General features: G+C 46.4%; 2 protein-coding genes across 12 annotated transcripts in view; both read right to left on the reverse strand.

Moving 5' to 3' along the window:
- PPP3CB (protein phosphatase 3 catalytic subunit beta) overlaps positions 1-1293 on the reverse strand; it is a 40081-nt gene extending 38788 nt beyond the window's left edge. For 2 of the 5 annotated variants that reach the window (XR_003987727.1, XM_030453741.1), the window contains exon 1: positions 810-1116. Coding sequence is in view for 4 of the 5 variants with exons in the window: in XM_030453741.1 (XP_030309601.1) it covers positions 810-879 (70 nt within the window). In the remaining variant the exon portion in view is untranslated. Of the gene's footprint in view, positions 1-809 lie in introns of all 5 variants that reach the window. The other 3 variants (XM_030453740.1, XM_030453738.1, XM_030453739.1) reach the window with 3 other exon arrangements.
- A 4796-nt stretch (positions 1294-6089) lies between these two features.
- The window catches only part of USP54 (ubiquitin specific peptidase 54), an 87022-nt gene continuing 72671 nt past the window's right edge, over positions 6090-20440 (reverse strand). For 3 of the 7 annotated variants that reach the window (XM_030453131.1, XM_030453134.1, XM_030453132.1), the window contains 7 exons: positions 17891-18010; positions 16543-16735; positions 12841-14285; positions 10620-10738; positions 10029-10169; positions 8969-9155; positions 6783-8241 (listed from right to left, as the gene is read on the reverse strand). In XM_030453131.1, the coding sequence (XP_030308991.1) occupies positions 7580-8241; positions 8969-9155; positions 10029-10169; positions 10620-10738; positions 12841-14285; positions 16543-16735; positions 17891-18010 (2867 nt within the window). In that variant the 3' untranslated portion in view covers positions 6783-7579. Of the gene's footprint in view, positions 8242-8968; positions 9156-10028; positions 10170-10619; positions 10739-12840; positions 14286-16542; positions 16736-17890; positions 18011-20440 lie in introns of all 7 variants that reach the window. The other 4 variants (XM_030453133.1, XM_030453135.1, XM_030453136.1 and 1 more) reach the window with 4 other exon arrangements.

Raw genomic sequence — 20440 nt, forward strand, 5'->3', positions numbered from 1 at the left:
TACCTGCAATCTGAGTAAATAAAACCTAGAAAATCAGCGAAGTGCCACCTATGCTCTCCTCCTGACTGGCAATTTAGATCTAATGGATGCATTTTAGGAAACTTCACTGCAAAGGGCTGATCTCCAGCGACACCCATGATGTGCTCTGCAACAAGGGCTTTGGCATTATACAGCATTTGGTTGCCAGGCTCACAGATGTAGCTCCTTAAAAGCCTTTTTTCTTCCCAGAAGCAAAACGCTTGACAAGTAAAGGCTTCCCATGAGGTCTTGCTACCAAGAAAGGCCACGAAGAAATAGATCAAGGTGAGCTCGGTTGGTTTTTTTCTCTCAGAACCGGGAACCCGAGACCAGCAGCCAAGGGACGGGGCGGCAGCACCTTCCCACCCTCCCCGGGCTCTGTCAGCTTCTGCAATCACACGGATCTCCTTCCTCCTCTGCAGCGGCACCGAAAAATCCCCCACAGAGAGCCGGACCCCAGGCGGGTCACACCCGAACCGAGCAGCCCACCTGTGCGGGAGGTGCCGGGCCCGCAGGCCCCGCTCAGGGCCGCCCCTCGGGCACCGCCTCTGGGCCCGCAGGCCCCGGGGCTCCCCACAGGCAGGGCCCGCCGGCCTCCGAACCCCCAGCCCGGCGGCGGGGACCCGGGACACGCCGCTCCATCCATCCATCCATCCATCCATCCCTGCCCTCACCCCTCCCCAGCCCCGGGAAGCCCGGCAGCCATCCGCCGCCTCCTCTCGCCAGGGCCGGGCGGCCTCACCCCCGCCGCGGGTCGCGGTCCCCTCCTGAGGGGGCTGAGGGACGCTCACCCTTGACGGCGCGCTCGCTGGTGGCGTGGGTCGACAGCAGCAGCACCTTGCTCCCTTCCTTGGCGGACATCGCTGGGGCACCGCCGGGCTCCGCCGGCAGCTGCTGGGCGAGGCGGCGCCTTCGTCCGCCTCCCTCCGCCGGCGGGGGAAGAGGGGAGCGGGGCGGCGGGGCGGGGAAGGGGCGGCTAAAGGCCCCGGGCGGCGGCCGCGGCCCGGCGGAACATGGCGGCAGGCGCGGCTCCCAGCTCCTCGCTCAGCCAAGGGACAGTCCGCCTCGGGCCCGGCATGCACCGCGCCGCCACCCCACCAGGGGACTCCGGCAGCCTGGCGAAACTCCCGGCCCCGCCGCGGCTCCGCTCCGCTCCCCCCCGGGGCACCGGCACCGCCTCCGCCCGGCGATGAGCGGAGGGAAGGAGGAGCGGAGGCTGCGACCCGGAGACTCCGGGCTCTGCCCCCCTCCTTCCTTCCTTCCCTCCCCTCTCTTTCTCCCCGGGCGGCCCCCGCCCCCGAGCAGGGCCGAGCCTCGGGGTGGGGGGAACGGGGCTGCGAGGGGAAGAAAGGGGGAGAGGGGCGGTGCGACCCGGCCCGACCCGGCCCGGCCCAGAGCGGCCACCATGGAGAGCTCCGCGGGGCCATTTTGGCGGAGGGGGTGCCCGGCCCGGCCCGGAGGTGCAGAGGGGAACACCTCGGGATGAGACCCTGCCCGCCCCGGGACCCCTCTCCCTGCGATGGAGGAGGGAGAAGCGACACAGAACCACAGAATGATCGGGGTTGGAAAGGACTTCGGAGATCACCGAGTACAACCCCTTGATCCGCTACTCCCATGGTTGTGGCACTGAGTGTCACATTCAGCCTCCTGAAACCCTCCAGGGATGGAGAATCCACCCCCTCCCTGGGCAGCCCATCCCAATGCCTGAGCACCCTCTCTGCAAAGACTTTCTTCCCAATATCCCACCTAACCCTCCCCTGGCAGAGCTTTAGACTCTTAACCCTCTTGTCCCACTGATATCTGCCTGGGAAAAGAGCCCAACTCCCCCTTGGCTCCAACCTCCTTTCAGGGAGTTGTAGAGAGTGATGAGGTCTCCCCTGAGCCTCCTTTTCCCCAGCTCCTTCAGCCCTTCCTCACAAGACTTGTGCTGGATCCCTTCACAGCCTCCTTGCACCTCCTCTCCTTCACAAGAAGAAGCTGGGAACAGCTTAGTGCCAGCTCCCACCCCTGGATAATGCAGCCAAGGTTTCTTGGAGCTGAGGAACAGTGGGGAAAGGAGGCAGCCAGGAGATGCCATGGGCCCTGGGAATGGCAGCATCACAGGCAGGGATCTCCCTACACAGAAGGGTTGGCACAGCTAAACCCTAAACCAGACCAAGTGGCTGTGGTAAGTGATGTTATACAGCCTTGTGGTGTTACCTCCTTAAAACATTAAAAGCAATAAATTACCTTTTTTTTGGTTTTAATACAACAGAAGCTAGAGTAAGTGACCTCGCTGATACCTTGGGGTTTTCTTGTCATTTTCCCAACCTCTTCCAGCATCTTGCCTCTTTACATTAGAGAGCCTGTGCCTTTGTCAATTAGGACAGTACCAAACCTGTGTCAGGGAGAGAGAACTCTACTGAAGCCCATCAGCTTGGCACTGAAGGTTTTTTTAGGTTGCACGGTCTCTAAAGATGCTAGAGACTTGGGAAGGGCATTCACATTGCCCCAGCTTACCTCATGGTTGGGTTCAGGGAACCAAAGAATTTCTGCCAGCACCACAAGCAGCATTAGGACTGGGGGAACCTGGGCACACAGCTGCAAGCAGGAACATGGCCCTTGGAGGGGGAAGTCAGTGTGTAATCCCAACAAAATGCCAGGCAAACCAAGTATTTCTGAAGAGCAGGCACATCTGATTTCATGTTCAGCTTTGCCACCAAGTGGCCATTTCATTCCACACATTTTAATACCTAATTATAAAAAAAAAAAAAAAAAAAAGAAACAACAACAACAAAAATGCCTGATTCCTGTTCTGACTGGATAATCCAAACCATCAGCTAGCACTGGTCTGCTTCATGTGAACAACTGCTTGCCTAATGGAGAAACAATTCAGCAAGAGCAGCACAGGGAATCACCAAGCCAACCCCTCTTCTTACTCTGGATCATGGGGAACAGTCATTTGGGGTGCAGGTGATGCCCCTCTTCCTCCTGCTCCATCTCAGAGCAGCACACACAGGAGCTGCCTGCCAAAGATGCTTAAACAAAAAGGTGCTACACTAAAAACTAGACCCTTCTGACAGCTCCCCCCCTGACCTAGTGCTGCCAGGGGTAACAGCAGCTATGTTTTATAAATTGTCACCAGCCAGGGCTGTTCCCTGAAGTCCAGGCAGAAGTCAGAAACACAGATGTGAAATTCTGCTTCTCCATCTCCTGCAGGAGGTCAGATGATGGGAACAGTCCCTCCTGACACTAAGGGCGACATGGCTTTAAAACTGGCACAAGGCACTGTCCCAGAATCATCTCATTACCCAGCAAGGACTTTCTGAAAACTCTAAGAAAGAAATTGAATTGCAGGAGGGAGAGATATATTCCAGATCCCCAGAGGAAGATGCATAGAGCAAACCTTGCAAAGCTAAACCAGGTCTGAGAGGGGAAGATGTGCTATAAGCAGGAGAGCAAGATGAAGACAAAACTTTTAAGAGGTTGTTCCATTTCATTGACTCTGTGTAGGGACTGTCTGAAACTGCCCTTTCTGAGTGGCCAGAAATGGCTTTGTGGTTGGCATCAACTGTGAGACTGCCTCAGAAGCAGCCAGGTTTTACTTTAAATATATTTTCATGCATTTCTGCCCTGAGTTTCAATATGAATACTTGCAAGTTCTCTTTTAAGAGGACACAAGACTTCCCTGCTGCCCCAAGCCAGTTTTGTTTTGGTTTTTGTTTCAAGGGCATCATTCAGAAAGGCTGAAAGCTTGGTCTTAAGCCACTTTCTCCAGCATCATGAAATCACTATTACTACAATATCCTTGCTGCCAGTGTCATCTAGTACTGAGAAGATGCACTGACTTGAGAACTAAATTATCAGGTGGAGGTATGAATGCCAAGAAGTGTTACAGTTCTACCCTGGTGTGCTCCCTTCCTGCATACCTTCCCTCCAAGTACAGACAACATTCTAACATGTAACCAGGGCCACAGTCACCCCCTGGATCATATCACAGCTGTGAAAAACTCAGCCTGTGCCATTTAGCCTGATTCTGGGAATTCAGATGATTTTTTTTTTTTCTCCATACCCAAACCTACCAGGTTATCTCTAATTTAAATCTCACACCTGTGGAGTGAGGGTTCCTCAACTCTTCCTTAGGTTCCTCTCTTGCTCTGCTTAAAGCATTATTTCCCCCCCCCCCCTTATTATCTAGTTCAAACTGCTCCTTCCCTAGGATTAAGTGACTGCTGTTTCTCCTGCCACCTGAGACCAAGCAATTCCCTCTCTTAATTTATCTTACTACCTTGATGATATTAATAGACCATGATCCAGTCACCTCTACTCACTCTAAAAATTGAGTTCACTCTGCTTTTTGCTGCCCTCCTTTGTGTTCTCTCCAGTTTCCTCAGAGCCTCCACATGCAAGAAGACCAAACTGACCAAGTCTATGGTCTATGGTCCAGGTCTATGTTTAGGACCTTACTGAAAACCAAGAATCTTGTTGCTCTGTGGCAGCAACTGTGACGTGGGGTTTTATTCAGATCAGTAGTTTACTGTGAAAACCTTCAGATGACACAAGCAGGCACACAACATAAACATCAAACACAACTCCTGTGCACAAACTCTGTTGCCTTCAAGTGAGGGAACTGCACCAAGAAGTTCCTTCTCCTATACAGAAGGATCCTATTCACACCAATTTGCTACTGCCAGAACATCAAGTTGCTCTTCATTTTATTATTGCTCTTTTTTTTGCCCCCTACACAGCTGGGTCTACACCCAAATTATGAACACAGTGACAGATTACACATTTCTAGGGTGTAAGTAGCCAATAAATACCAAGAGATTTACAACTTAGCAGTCAAATTAATTCCAAGGTTAATATAAAATTCACTAACCTCACCAAGACTTGCAGGCACAAGCTACAGATGAAGTTAAGGTATTTTCCCAGCTTCACATTCTCTCCATTGTTAAATATCTTGCTGTAACTCCTTCAGTTCCTTCCTGTTCCAACATACTGCTTGGTATGGAGATATTTCAGAGGTGATGTCCCAACTCTTCCTTTCCAGGCCTCTGGTTGAATTAATTTCATAGTAAGTGATATGGACAGGAAACAGATTCATCTCTTTGGAAACCTGCTAGGCAGAACTATGAGGATGGAATAAAACCAACAGTTCCCTTTATACAGAAAACCTGAATGCTCCCAATGGTTTAAATGAGTTGTACCAACTCACAGTTACTCTGCAGAGCTTTATGGAAGTGCACTTCCTCCTTCCTGGTAGTTAGGATTAAAATAAAACAATGAAAAAAATAAATCCAGGCATTTTCAAATAAAGAAAATGTGCATGTTTCACCTTCCATATTGCTTCTTGAAGAGGTGACTTCGTACTTTAGTCTGGCAGGTAATTTTTTGGTTTTGATAACCAAGTTCTAGACTACTTAAGCCTCACTCTGCAACCTCAAGAGCAGAGCTCCAGTCAAGAAGAATGTCAAATACTTACCCCATGTCCTCATTTGCATCCTGTGGCTGCTGGAACTTTCTTCCACTGCTGAAGGTAACAAAAAGCTGAAAGCAAACAGGGGCTACTTCTGCCCAGACTTCCTTTTACTCCAATAGTATTGTTCTACCAACAAGAGGGAGAAAGAACTGCAACAGGAATGTTTCTGTCCAAATATCAACCTCTGCATGGCAGTGATTTCCTAAAATTGTGATTTCTGTGGCTAGAAAATTGGCAGCTGGCTCTGGAGTGTTCATGAGCAGCCAGAGAGAGAGTAACAATCCCATATCTGATGGGAAACCTTAAGTGATGGTGCATTGTATTATTATGTAGAAAATTAGTAAAAAAATTAGTACTGTTGAAAGTTATTGAATTGGCAAATCCATTATATAAGAAAGTCAAAAGTTGGTAGAGCTTTATCTTGGGGTTTTGGTTTGGTTTTGTGTTTTTTTTTTGTATGGTGGAAAGAGTGTGTGCTTTGTTGTGGTAACAACAGCCTGTGGGGGCAGAGGGTGCAACACAATCCCAAATGTAAAACACAACTTAGCATGAGGGGCTTACATGAGATTGTACCAATAACAGACATCATAGCAATTATTTAGAAACAAGAAACAGAGAAATGACATTTATTAAAAGAATGAGACTCAGTCTCAGGCTAAACAGCAAGAACTGATGAAATACCATCAAGCACTGAGGTGCAAAACATGAAATTCAAATGAAGACCCTCAATCCAGCATCAGGGAGAGGAGGTTACCAAGCAGTACCATGCACTAGAGGGCAGCCTCCACCTTCCACTGCCTGCCTGGGCCAGAACCACCACTGGGCCAGTCCCACTCCACAACAGAAACACCTAACAGAACCCTCCACATTTGTAAACAAATCATAACCACCACACCTGAAAGCACTTGCAAGAGCAGGAGTGCAACTCCTATTGAAATGACATTTCTCACTATACCAGTAATATCCAATGATATTTTTTTTTTTTTTCCATGAAACTCCTACCTGCACACACTACCACCTCTGTTAGCTTGGTCTCCAACAAAAAACTCCCAAAACACTTTCCAAAGGACATTGCTATCCATTATGAAAGTTAAGCACAGAGCAGAGATGAAACACATCAAATCCAGGCACAAAGTTAGACACGTCCTCCAATCTAGGTAAATATTTCTTACATAAACTTTGTTAATGAACTAGAAGAAACAATTTACTCATTTGTTAGTGTCTAAGAAAAATCAGCAGTTCCAGGCCAACTGATGAGTAAAGCCAAATAGCAAAGAAAGCTCATACACAGACAGGTAAATAGAACTATTTTCATAGATTTATTTGAAAAATACTTACAAAAGCAAGTATGTTTGACACTAAAATAGTTAAACTTATTCTGTGTTTACATTGGTGTAATTAAGCGTGCAGCATTAACAGTCTTTTCTATTTGAAGCATTGTTAGTTTGCCTTAAGGAAGTGGGGAAAATTCTGGTTTACTGATGAGTAATGTCTCCCTGCCACTTCCTCAGCAGCAACTGAAGCTGTGATCCCTGGCAGAGATCTCAGCACACTGAAAACTGGGTTTTTGCTTTATTAACTGCCAGCCTGCCAAATGCAGATTTACTGGAACCTGGAAGGTGGGTCAGTTGTTTGGAGTTTGTTTGGTTTTTTTCCCTAGGAAGGGACAGGAAGGAGAGGAAAACAAAAGGATTGTTTTCTTTTTATGTTAAGAATTTACCAAAGCTCCATTTCATGAAAAATAGTCCTTAAAAACGTCCTCCTATTTGTGGCCATCTTCCTTCAAAACATGCACACAACTTCTAAACTTACCCGTAAACCAATGCCCCTGAAGCTTTCTGTTCCTACAGCATTTTTTTCCTTGCTAGGAGAGGCCAGGACTAGGATAGCTAAGATTCCCCATCCAGACAGCAGTTCAGTAGTGTCAGAAAAGAAACACAGTGCAATTAGTTTCCACATACTGTATAGCTACATTTTAAGACAAAACTGGCACAGATACTGACGGGAAGAGTTCCGCTGTCTCCATGTAAAACCCGCGCTCTGGCAACAGCTGGAAGTCTGTTCAGAGAGAGGTTTCTGAGGGCACATGGAGGGGATGGGATCTCACCAGCCATTTTTCTGCATGGTGCCAGTAGCTGCTGCTGCTGCTCGAGCCAGCATATTCCTGTGTGCCTCTGAAGCAGAAGAAAAAGTCCCATCCATCCCACGGGTGGGCAGCACCCTCCTCCTGCCAGGCTGAGGGGTGTAGCTGTTCTGTCGCCAGTCATCTTCTGGGGGCATGTCAACCCTCCTTGGACCCGGGGCCTTCACACAAGAAGGAGGCACAGGACAACCTGGAGAGGCCCTGGGATCCCAAGAAGGCTGGTGTGGTGTTCTTAAAGTGCTGTAGTCTGTGGGGGCTGGGAGCCTGCACCCACCAGGGTGGGAACCGCGTGTCGGGTGCTGCGAAGGCTGCTGGAGGAAGCCCCCCTGGGAGCTCCTGCCTGGCTGCCCAGCCTGCTTCCCCCGGAATGCTGCTCCTTTATCTGGGAAAGGGGCTGCTTGCCAGGCAGGGCAGCTTGTGGGCAGCAGATGGCCAGAGACACTTGGGGTTCCACCTCCTAAATGTGGATTAACGAGAGGCTTTTGCCCTGGGGAGAGGGAGCCTTTGGGTGCACAAGGGAGACTCCCAGAGTTTAGGGCCACGCCTGGGTAGTCTTCACCTTGCAAAGCTTCACCCCTGTCAGGCACAACCAGAAGTTTCTGGAGGTTGTTCTTCTGGTCTCCTGGGGGGAAAAAAAGAAAACAACAAGAAAAGAGTTTGCTCAGTTTAAGGGTTTTTTTTGGTTTTTTTTTGGTTTATCCTCTCCGAACTTTCAGCTGTGGCCAAAAGGTGGCAGAAGTAAAATGAAATAACACCCAGTTACTGGTTGACATGCAATCCTGAGCCAAAGCAAGCTGTACCCTTGCTAGCATTCACTTTCCTCCCTGCATTTCTTCCTACCACAGCTGCTGCCACAGATGTCAAGATTTCTTTAATAGCCCTTATGTGACCAAGGAGGAGTAATCCACCACAGTAATCCACAGGCTGGAAGATCAAACTGGTTTTGATGGCTGTCAGAGGGAAAACAACTCTCATGCAGGAATTAGTTATTTCTACTGGCACAGTTACATGTGTGACTTGCTGGAATGAGCAGCTTGTGAAAGTACAACAAGGTGGTGGGTCTGACTGCTACTTTTACACTAAAGAAAATCCCTCACAAAAGTATCAGTATGAATTTATATGAAGTCATTATAATGTTTCTACAAAGATTATTCCCTTCTGCTATGTCCACTTAGCACAGAACCATGGAACAACTCAAAAGTGCAGAGGAGAAGAAGGTGATTCATCCTTCCAGATCTCTGGAGGAATGCAGGCAGATGGTGAAACATCATCATGAAAGACAAGATCTGCAGAGCTGCATGTCAGCAATATTTCTGATCAGGAAGAAGGAGGAAAAGTCCTGTGATTACCTGACTGTTTACGTGCCTTGCCCACCATGCTGGGCATCAGTACATCATGGGGGAGGTGCTGCACCAGGTTTGGGTTGTGCTGGGGGTCAAGGGGAAACACAGGAGGATCATGGGGGAAAGGAAGGGAAGTGGAGCTGGAAGAACGGTGGCTGCTGTCCACTGACATTTTCCTCGGATTTGGTGCTTCCTTTTATAAAATGAGAAAGGAGAAGAGAAGAACATAAAAGTGATGAGTAAACACAGAGTTGGGCTGAATCAAGTAAAGACTGTGTTGATCCAAGGGAGGGGATGAATCACGGGAACAGAAACATGCATCTGGATGTGAAAAAAAAAGGAATACAAATGAAAACTGCATCGACCCAGCAAGGCTCTCGCTGCAGTGGTGGGCTGCTTGGGAGGATTATTTGACTGGAAACACACCAAGGAGAAAAGCCAACACACACACAAACCACAGATGAAGGTCTGGTTCACAAGCTGAATCCACAGAACGATGACAGGCCAGGCAGCATTGGATCTGCCATGAAACAGGGAAGGATATTGCTGATCCTTCCTATTTTCTATCAGGCTTTACTGAAAGCTCTGGCTTCAGACTATGAAGAGATTTACCCCTTGCAGCTGAAGGGTTTGCCAGTGCTGCACAGTTTCCCTCTGCTGGAGGTACCAAAGCAGGGATGGCTGCATGGCCTGTAATGAACCCTCACAGACCTGAGCCCAGTGACTAACCTGAGGAGTGGGGACAGCTGTAAATACACTAAGTCAACTGAAAAAGAAAATAGTTTGTATTGGATGTCTTTGAATACTGGCAAGACTCAGCTCAGGTGCTTATCAGCTCCAGCAAGTACAACTCTGCAATGACCCCTGAAGAAGATGGCTTTGTTACTTAAATAAAAGCTCATTCTTCTTCCAAAAGCAGAACACAAATTGAAGAGAAGCCCTTATCATGGCTTACTGTCCAGCTGTCTGCTGTCTTGTTTGTTAACTACTAAACACAGACAGAGAAAACAGCAACCCCTACACACAGATGATGGCTCTTTGTAACTCTACACATCATTCTACTTACAAAACTGTGAGAAGAGACCAAGGTCTCTTCTCTGTTTGAGATGACTGTCCCACTGAGACTGCGAGCAATGCGACGGAAATTCTCTGCACTGTACATTTCCTCCTCTTCTGGTTCCCTGCTATGTTCTCTGGTATAAGTGACCTGCAGACAGGATCACACATTTCAGAAAAGTCTCTCCATAATAACTATTTGGTATAACAATTATTAGGAAGAGATGAATATGTATCTCTGACTTCAATCAAACTCCATGGAGCTTTTCTTTTTTGAAATCCTCCATTCAGGTGCTACCTATGAAAACTGCAAGGCAGTTCATTTCAGTACATTCAAAGAGATCTCAAAGTTTTCAAGGATATGTTCCTCACAGCCAGAATTCAGATAATTTGACTGCATGCAAGCTGCATTTGGCACGATTCACTCATTTTTCAGCTAATTAATCCTGAGCTAGACCGCACTTAAAATTCTCTCTGACATAAGTAACAATGACCCCTGTACCTTCTTCATAATAGATTCCACTTCTCCCACTGAATATTCTCTTATTTGCAGAGGCCTAGCCCTTCCCCCTCCAGCAGATCTGAAGTAGCAACACGTCACCTTGGAGACAGAAGAGGCAGTGGATCCACACAGACTGCGCTCCAGCTCTGCTGTCGGGGTTTTGGAGAGACCCATGCCAGCTGTGGCATGCAGCTTCCTCGAGGTCAGCTTGGCAGAGACTGGGAAGGAAAATGCTGCTGTTAGCACCCAAAGCTTGGCTGCACCTTCTGGCACATTTCTGGCTACCTTCAGGTCTGACTCCAGCAAAGACAGACAGGACTCTACACACAAGGAGTCATCAGAGGTGACTTTGAGCACTGCTAGCTAAGCAAACTGCCAGCATTTCAGGGGGAGGCAATCCAGCAGGGTGCTTGTGCCTGCTTCATTTGCAGGTTTCTGGGGAGCAGTTAATTGAACTATTTGAGAGTTAAATCATTCAGCTGCACAGCAGCACTCGTTTGCTACAGAGGTGACAGTTTAGGGGCACTAAAGGGACAAAAAAAAAATCAGCTACCAGGAGCAAGTTACCCAAAATCACTTGTGATAATAAAGTCTCAGCTTTTAAGCTCCCCATATATTTACTTCTTGTTCCCTACCCAGTGCTACAGCTTGGCAGCCATTTGTCATGCTAGTTAACTAGTTAAAGGTTATTTTTAACCAGGATTGCTACAGTTACTTCATTTCAGGGCAATCCCCACCACTTCTCATCTTAACATTTCTCAAGGAACAAAGGAGCAGCTGGATGGCCCAATAAAAATGGTCATGGGGATTCTCTCTATAAAGGAAGAAAAGTAATGGACTGGTAACATTGTTAAAAGTGAGAAAGAGCTGCCCTAAAACCACTCAGGTGATTTTCATCCAGTTCACCACAACAGACAAAGTGGTTCAAACTTTTTGTTTACATACTGAATTTGCAGAACTTGGGAAGAAACATCTGAAAGTCACAGCAAGCCTGAAGTAAAGATCTTAAACACAAACTTCACTTGAGCAGAACATCCCTATCTCGTATCCCTTGTACATGTAGGGGGAAAACAGGCAAGAAAAGTGTCAGCAAAAGAAAAAGAAAATCTGATGACAGAACTTTGAAGTTCCAGCTAATGCTGAAAGCTAACAGCTTTACCCCCTTAGATTTCCAGAAAGAGCTTCCAAAATCAGTAATAAGCTAAGCAGGAGCACAGAAGACCTTCTGATCCAAGCCCATGCAAGAGAACATCTGCAAGGTTGGGTGGTCAGATCTTGCCTACCCCTGAAAGAGAACTAAAAGGAGAACAAATGGGAAATGGCCACTGTGGGATGTGTCACAAAGAGAAGAGAGTTTCCTAGAAAAACTGCTCAAGAGTTTGCTGCACTCTGGTCACAGCCAGGCTTGATTTGGCAGGGATGATGGAGGCTCTACCTCCACAGGTGCAGGGCAGTGGAAAACCTGTCTGGTGTATGCACTGCAGTATGTAAAAATACACATCTTATCTACCTACCTATATCACTCTGGTACCTATGAAGTTTCAGACTGCTTTGTATTTAACTAGAAAACTCCTAGCTCTGAAAATCTGATAAGGACAATAAAGAAATCTGCTTCACTTGTGCTAAGCAGAGAATTAAGGTTGCCCTGTCTGAGGCAGGAGATGAGATCAGCTTAAGTGGAAGCAGCCTCCAGTGACCAGACTCTAACTGAGCATCTCCAGCAAGAGCTGAATCTTCTCACCAGCAGCATCTGCTCATCTGCCTTTGGCACCACCTAATCCACAAGGTTTCAAGGATCTTAGTGCAGATCCTGGTAACCCCAGTGTTGTTTTCCCAAGTAGTTCTGCAGACTTAAAGCAGGGAGTCTTTGGCAAAGCACAAGTCCAACTCTAACAGATCTGGAAACCCTTTTGAAAGTTATTCCCCTCGGCCAGGTACAGACTAAATTCTAAAAGACAATGAAATTAGTTAAAATTCACAGGTGTGGAGAGCATTAACCTCAGGCATAGAGGCAGTTTAATAAATTCCAGAGGTGATGCAGGACTTTCCAAGAGAAGAATCAGCAGCCTGCCCTACTTGAAAACAGGCTCAGTGCTTCTGTGGTGCTCTTTGACAATGTTCTCTGTTTGCCAGGTTCAGCAGCCACCCTGCAGCCTGCCCAGGCAGTGCTGTCACACTGCTTCTCTACCTGTACAGGTAACAGTGTTTTCAGAATCCACAACCTGAATCTTTCTGCAGCCCTGCACAAACTCATGCCCTTCACCTCTGTTGGAGTACATAAGGCAGGTGAACCCACAAAAACAGCTTGCATCATTCTTACCTGATTGGTCAAATGGATACCTAGCACTGTCCTGTCTTCCCAAGAAAGGCCTAGTGGCCTGAGATGCCTGCAGACTAGTCTGATAGAGGGATTCCAGTTCTGAGAGCTCCTGTTCTGGGTCTTGATTCCACTGTGGATGCAGATGTACTGGGATCCTGCTCAAGTCATCTCCAACTGCTCTCTGCTCAGAAAGGGGTGGACTCCTCCCAGGTACAGGAAGCCATTCAGCATTCTTTTTAGCCTTCTGAGAACTGTAATACCTAGTAACATTATCCACCCAACAGTCCACAGGCATAGAGGCAACCACGCTACTAGCAGCTCCATCATCCACCTGCTTCATTCCACCATCATGACAGTGCCTTTCCAGGTAGGGTGCAGGGTCTGCTACATTCTGTCCACCTCTTCTACACAGCTCTTCACTGTGAGAACAAACACTCTTAGAAGAAACATGTTGGGCACTAAAACCCTCCAAAGAAACTACCCCGTCCCTAAGATCCACAGTTGAGTGTAATGTTTCAGAAGGCTGGCTTTGGTTCTCTTGGTTTTGATGGATTAGCTGTCTGCAACCAGAGGATGAAGAGTTGATGAAAGATTTTTGTGATAACTTTGGAGACTTCTCCTCCTGACACACTGCAGCAATCCAGCCTTTTTCATGAGAACCTTTCCTCTGGGAGACTGCATGCATTTTCTGAAACTGCTCTGCCAAGGAGCGAACGTGTCCCTTTGTACTAAAAGCCTCAGCTTTGCAACCTTCTGCTGTGCCATATTCATCCTGTGAGGGCAATAAAACCTCCTGGCTGCTTGCTCTGGAGTACTTATTTGTTTTCTGCAAAGGGTCCCAGGAGCACTGCTGTGTAGGGGACGAAGATGCACGACAGGCCCCCGAATGATCAGTGCTGGGCCGTGCTGGAGAGCTGGCAAGTTTGGAACAAGGACTGTGCTGGTTGTCCTTTTCAGGAGATGCTGCTTGTGGTGGATGTGGACAGGGAAACAGTGTAGGCAAAGACCCAGAGTTTACTGTGTTAGCCTTGGGTTTGTACTGAGGTGTGAGGACAGGCGTTATGTTAGGAACCTCTTCTAACTTGCTGCTGCTGCAGCATTCCCTACAGTCTCTTGGCCCTGAGGCTGTGGTGCCAGCAAATTCCACACCACGGTGGGCATCATCCTCAGTCCTTGTAGACCTCTCTGCCAACCCTTGCCTATAGGGAAAAGAGGGAACTTGGTCATGGAAATCAGCAGAAGCAGACTGGAAGTTTGGAGAGATCCTGTTGGATGGATTGCTTTCAGAAGGGGGCAAGGAGGAAGACTCTGGATATAATGATGAGTGCAATTCATGGCAGGAAGCAGGTGGGTGGAAGAAAGAACTGGACCCAAATTCCACTTCTTTGTTGGGTTCCAGTGGTACCTCCTGGCTCAGCAGTACTTGGAGCGGGCCAGTCTGTTCACTAAAACACACAGAAGGGGAAATGATTAGCAGTAGTCATTGCTTAGCTTTATCCCTAGGGCACAGAACTTGGCCTAGGTGACATTTACCTTAACACACTTCTCCTTGCTAACTGCCCTCTGATGAAGATTCTGCATTAATTCAGTAGCTATGTACAGGTTAGTCCTCTGCTCCTAACCCTGGCTTCATACTGCAACTGATCCACTGGAGCCATTTAACATTTTGAAGAGTATTTTGCTACAGTTAGGCTCCATCTAAAGCATTCTTATTCAGCACCCTACACACTTTAACCAGCAGACTAAAACATGTCTAAGGCTAATTGTGAGAACAGTAAAAATAGCATTTATGTAGAACAAAGCAGCTGTTTCCAATGCTAACATTTAAAAAATAATTTTGGACACATTCATGATCTGAACACAACCTGACAATATTTCCCTCAGCTCTCCTCTCTCCAGGCCACTTAATGAAGAATGATTTGACAAATGGAAGGAACAGGCTGAAAGTGCTTTCAGTTGCCTATTCTCATCTTTCAGAGATTTATCCAACACATTAAACAAAGTTCAAGCTTAATATATAACTGATTTTGTAATAATGTGTATTCTAAGCACACTTCTAGAAAAAATAATTTGTATTCTTTTATGTATCAATGCAAGACAATTCTGTCCTTGGGTCTCACATGTCCTTGGCATCTTTCTGCATTTATTTAGTTAGCATTTTAATATGCAGACAGAAAGAAACAGTACCAAGCCCACGTGCCTGTGAGAAAATAACAGGCTACAAACTGCTTTGTAGCAGTTTTGGAACATCATTGCTTTGTTTCCTCCCTGAGGTGCCTCCAATGAAAGTTATCATGAAGATCTAGCTGATAAGTGTAGCAGAATGACTTTATCTGTGAGTAATCACAAGCTTTACACTGCCTACAAGGTTATTTATGTCAAAGCAAGACTACAGAACTCTGGCTACCAACAGGTTCTTCTCACTGGCTGCAATATTAATGTGTGGTTGGCTATAACTTTCTCTGCAAAAGTAATGTTCTTTTCACAGAGCAGCAGTGAGGAGGTTCAGCATTAATAAAATCAGTTTAAAAAGTTCCTTTCTTCCATTTTCTCAGAATCTGCCAAAATGCATAACTGTGGCTCTGCATTCCTCCTGCAAAAGGGGATATAATGGCCCCCTGATTGACAAAAAGATCAGCCCTCATTACATGTAATTCAGCTACTGCAGGAAAAGAAAAGAACATTATGAACTACAGCCTGGCAGGTGTGCAGATCAACTGAGTTCTGGTGTATAGCTGTACATGGCATTTTAGAAACAGGAAAGAAAAAAAGAATTCTCATCTGGGATTTCATCTAAGCTCCTGATAATGCAACATGTAAGAAAGGGGAGAGGGAAGAAAAATAACAGTTCAAGAAACAGCCAAGAAACTGGAAAGGGATTGTCCAGTGCTAGGAGGGAATGGCATGGGAAGAAGGATTGAGCTGCATGCTGAAGAGGGTGGGAAGGAAGGATCAGTTAGAGCAGGGAGTTAATTATGCTATAGTTAAAGTCAGTATGGGAGAAAGAATCATGAAGAGACACTGGAGAGGCTGCTAAGCCAGGCTACACGATGCTGGGGAGGCACAGAAAGAAAATGAAGAATGATACAGTGTCAGGGAGAGTGGTCAAGGGGATGGGATCAGGGTCTGGATACAAGAGTTGTACTGGGTGTACCACTAGAGAAGTGGACTAGAAAGAAAGGATCAGTGATCCTGACACTTTTAAAAACTCCAGAGCACTAAAACACACTGGCTGCTGTTCCCAACACAGAAGTAACTGCAGCAAGATTTTTACTGCAGCACATTCTGTCGCTGGCTGAGTCCTGAGGTTGCTCCCTGTTACACATTTCCTCCTAACACATCCCCTCTGCCTTCCTAGCCAGGTCATTGTCTACTGTATTCTTGATGCACAAACAGATCAATGCTGCCAGGCACTGGCTGCTGCAATTCTCTGTCAGAGATCACATGCTGAACACGTGCATGGTGAACCATTCTACAAAAGGCTTGAAGGGTTAAATAAAAAAAACCAAACAACAAAACAGGGGGGTCAGGGGGGTGGTTGACCATTTATAATAGGATTTCACCTAAAGAAGAAAAGGAAGAGGGAGAAACACTGCAGGGTTTGGGCTACCAGGGGAATACATATAGGTGGCTATTTCTTTCCAGACTGTAGTGCTGGGAAATGCAGCTGAGATCTGGGTCTAGGTGATAGACTGGGACTACCTTGTAGGCTGGGCCATGGTGCCGCCCTGTGGTGGGTGGGAGGTTGGCGGCGGCAGCGGCTGCGCGGGTTGCTGGTGCTGCATGCGATCCTGGAGGCTCCGGGCTTTTCGGATACTGATTTGCAGCTTCTTATCGACTATGGCTCTGCTGTGAGTGCTAGCGCTGGCATCATGCATGGCAAGTCTTAGTTTAGCTAAAATGCAAAAGAAAAAAACAAAACAAAACAAAAACCATAGCAGAAAAAAAAAAACAACCAGGAAAAATAAAAGGAATAAAATAGAAAAACACAAAATAATAAAAAAAAAAGATGCAGCAAGAAAGTAAAACATGGACCATGCAAATACTGCCACAAAAAGAGTTCACAAAGATGCTACTGTTTCCATTAATGCACATTCAGCTTAGCCAGGTGTCCAAACACGTTAATTGAAACCAAACCAAAATAAAGTAAAAAATGAAATCAAATTATCCATGTTTTAGCCCAACATCTCATCCCCTCCACGCAGGCTGTTTCCAGCCTTACCATACTAAAGCTTCATTCTGTCATTACCCTCCTCCTGCATCCTCCAAACCTGGGACTCCCTTTGATGTGCAGGAATACCCTGCTGGGATTCGAGGTCCCTTGCTGGAATGGAAGCTAAAAGAGCTACCAGAACAGCCAGATGCTGCACCCTTTTATTCTGCAGTCCTTAAAAGCCAATTTCTAAATGCAAATGCACAGAGCTACCCCCTCTGCCTGCAGCCATACAACATGGGACAGAGGGCAATGGGGGTGAGACAGCCAGCCAGTCACAAAGGAAAAAAAGACTGAAAATAAAACAAAATCACACAGCACACGTTCTCAAAGGTCACGATGCATTTAAGCACTTTAATGTCCTAATGCTTTTTTTTCTGCATGGAAGTCAGGTACAGTATAGCTCATTTCTCTTTATTCAGGACTCAAGCATGGGCTACAGGGGAACTTCTTAAAGCCCTTTGAAATTTAGCTTGAGGATGGGGAAAAAGAAATAAAAATCATTAAGTGAGGACTGAGTGTGGCAGGGGGAGTTACCTACTAGGTGCTTGCTGAAACACAAGCATTTAGCACCCTCAGGAAGGGGACATCAGCACCCCAGGGCTATTGCTGCCATAGCGCTGGAGAAGACAACACAAATGATGTGAACATGCAAAAAACAGATGATGAGGAACAGGACTGGAAACCCCAAAAGGGATTCTGTCTCCCTGAGCTTGCCTGCCAGCTGGATCCCCACATTACTAAACCCTTCAACAGGATTCTGATGTTTCAGGCTTTTCTTCTGGGACATTAGTGACCTGTCAGAAGCGAATAGCTCAGGCGGTTAGAGTTACTTACATATAGCTTCGTTACAGAGAGCCAAAGCTGCAGCACAATCCCCCTTCTGCTCCTGATTCAGTGACTCTTCAAAGATTGAGTCTGCCTCCTGCATCGACTTCTCAAAGCCATCACTCCTCCCTGCAATGGGCAGCACCCTTCATTTTGGTTTCAGTCATTGCAGCACCCTCACTTACCCTCCAATCCACTCGTGACTGCCAAATTCTTCCACAGACAGTCTCGTGGAGGCTGCAGATATCCCAGACCACACCACCTCCTAACCTTCCCAAATTTGGTTTCCTTGAGAGAGTTGTACTGGTTTATATTATTTTCAACAGTCTAAATCAGATGGTATACAGACATATCACAGAGTCAGTTCAGGTGACTTCTGTCAAATAGGAATTAATCTACATTTAGAATCAAATTCAAACCAAAGTATAATAGTAGAAGGAATATAGCAGGTCAGGGCTTTTCTTATTCTTTAAATTCCCTGCCAAAAATAAGCTGAGTCTCCAAATATCCAATTACTTCCATACAAAATGGAAACAAACTGAAACAACCAAGATGGCTGTGGAACAAAACTCAGACTTGAGTGTCAGAGTAAACACCCTCACGAAATACTTGTACAGTTGTGTTCAGTGCATACATTCAACTGCTGGAAGAGACATATGGAATATGAAAACCCAAAGGTTTAGGAGGAAAAACACAGGTGTGTAAGAAGCTGAGAAGAAAGGGGCAACTGTCAGTAACTCTTTTTGCAACAGTTTAGAGAACAGTGTTGGAGAAAAGGAAGATTCTATCACCCATGGACACAAAACAGAAAGATGAAACACTGCTCTGGCATCAGAACATCCAGTTCTGAGGGGAGAAAATGTCCAAACAATCTGGTGTCACCTATCAGACATTATGCAAGTGATGCACTAAAATGTACATATCCAAATAAGGCTGGGGAAAGCAGAAAATAAAACTTGACTTTTTGTTTTGTTTAGGGGTGGGGTTGTTTGTTTGTTTGTTTTTATTAACAGATTGTTTCTGTCTTGGAGAGAATATGAGTATCTTTGTTGGCCAACAATCCATTTTGTCTTCTCCAACTTGTGCAGCATATGCTATAATGTGTGGTGCTCCCTCACCCCCTCGTGCATTGGATGCAAACACAAACCCTCTCCTACCATAAAACCCCAAAGAACTCACATGAGAAGCAAGTACTGCAGAGAGGAGTGAGAGTTGTTAGAGCAGGGAGTTAATCAAGCAGCAGGGTCAGTTTCAAAATCAAGGCTTGTAAGAATCCAGGCCAGGATGTAGCTTTCTTTGCATGCATGGAGCAGTCTGGTCTGGTAATGCTAATCTGTTACATCTCTGACTGGGGGGCAGGGGAGGAAGACTTAAAAGGAAACCCAGAAACTTTCCTGTGAACTCCTCAAATATTCTATGGGAAGCCTTTTTTTGATTAAGCATTATTCTACTTGACTTTCTTCTTAAAGAGGAAAAGCAAAACCTTTTTTGCTTCTGCCAATAACATAACAGGAGATGAAAGGGCAGTAACATCTTGCAGAACATGCTATTTTCTCTCAGGCAGGAGGAGCAGAGAAGACAACATCCCCATGGCTGAGCATCAGAGGCTTACTTTTCAGTTTTTACATCACTGGCATTTAAGTTACAAAAGTAAACATAATACTGATTTTAAAATATAGCTGTCAGAATTTTTCACCTGGTTACTGGCAGTAACAGCAGGACTTTATAATGGCTCAGGATAACTAAGATGGTCAGCAAAAATTATAAAACACAGTGAGGCATTTTCATCAAGATGGTATTTTGCAGCTGTGGTAGGCACAGTGACCCTCTGGCTGCTGAGCAGCTGGCATGGCTAAGGGCTGCAGAGCCCAGAGCTGGCACTGCTGTGAGGTGCCCCTCTCCTTCTCTGTCCTGTAGCAGCAAAAAGCAGCCCCTCAACTCTAAGCTACAAGAGGATTGAGCAATCAGCATGGGGGTGTCAGGAGCTCTGGCAACAGAGGAGGCCAACAGAGGCTTTTTGCACTTGTGGAAGCAGAGCCTTGGTGTTCACTACAGCTTCCCTGCCTCTTCTGACCCACCAACAACGTCCAGCTCAGTGCTCTGCCTGGCTTCAGGCTTGCACTGGGTCAGTACACTCCATCCCACCTTCCCTCTGACCCCCCCTTACTGCTGAGGGAGATTTAGGGATAAAAACAAAGGTGCTACATGTGAATCCTGCCATCAAGTTCCCTCTGCTGCAGCTCCAGCCTTCCAAACAAACCTCTTCTGCTGCCATCCCCTGCCAGAAACATGAGGAGTCAGGGAAAAGACAGACTTAGCATCTGACTTGTTACTTTTTACCAATTATTTTTCCTTAAAAATAAATAAATAAATCGAAACTAAGCAATTCTAAGCTAAACCCAGCTCAGCTTTCCAGGTAGATACAGCTTAACAGTTCTTGTTGTCATGCCTTGTGGTGTGGCTGCACAACTGGGCATGGAGAAGAAGTGGAAAGTGCAGGAACAAGCAGAATTGTTCAGGAAAGTGATGCTACCAGAAACAATCAGCAATAAAACTGTG

Source organism: Calypte anna, chromosome 6, assembly GCF_003957555.1.
Source record: "Calypte anna isolate BGI_N300 chromosome 6, bCalAnn1_v1.p, whole genome shotgun sequence".
Taxonomy (NCBI): domain Eukaryota; kingdom Metazoa; phylum Chordata; class Aves; order Apodiformes; family Trochilidae; genus Calypte; species Calypte anna.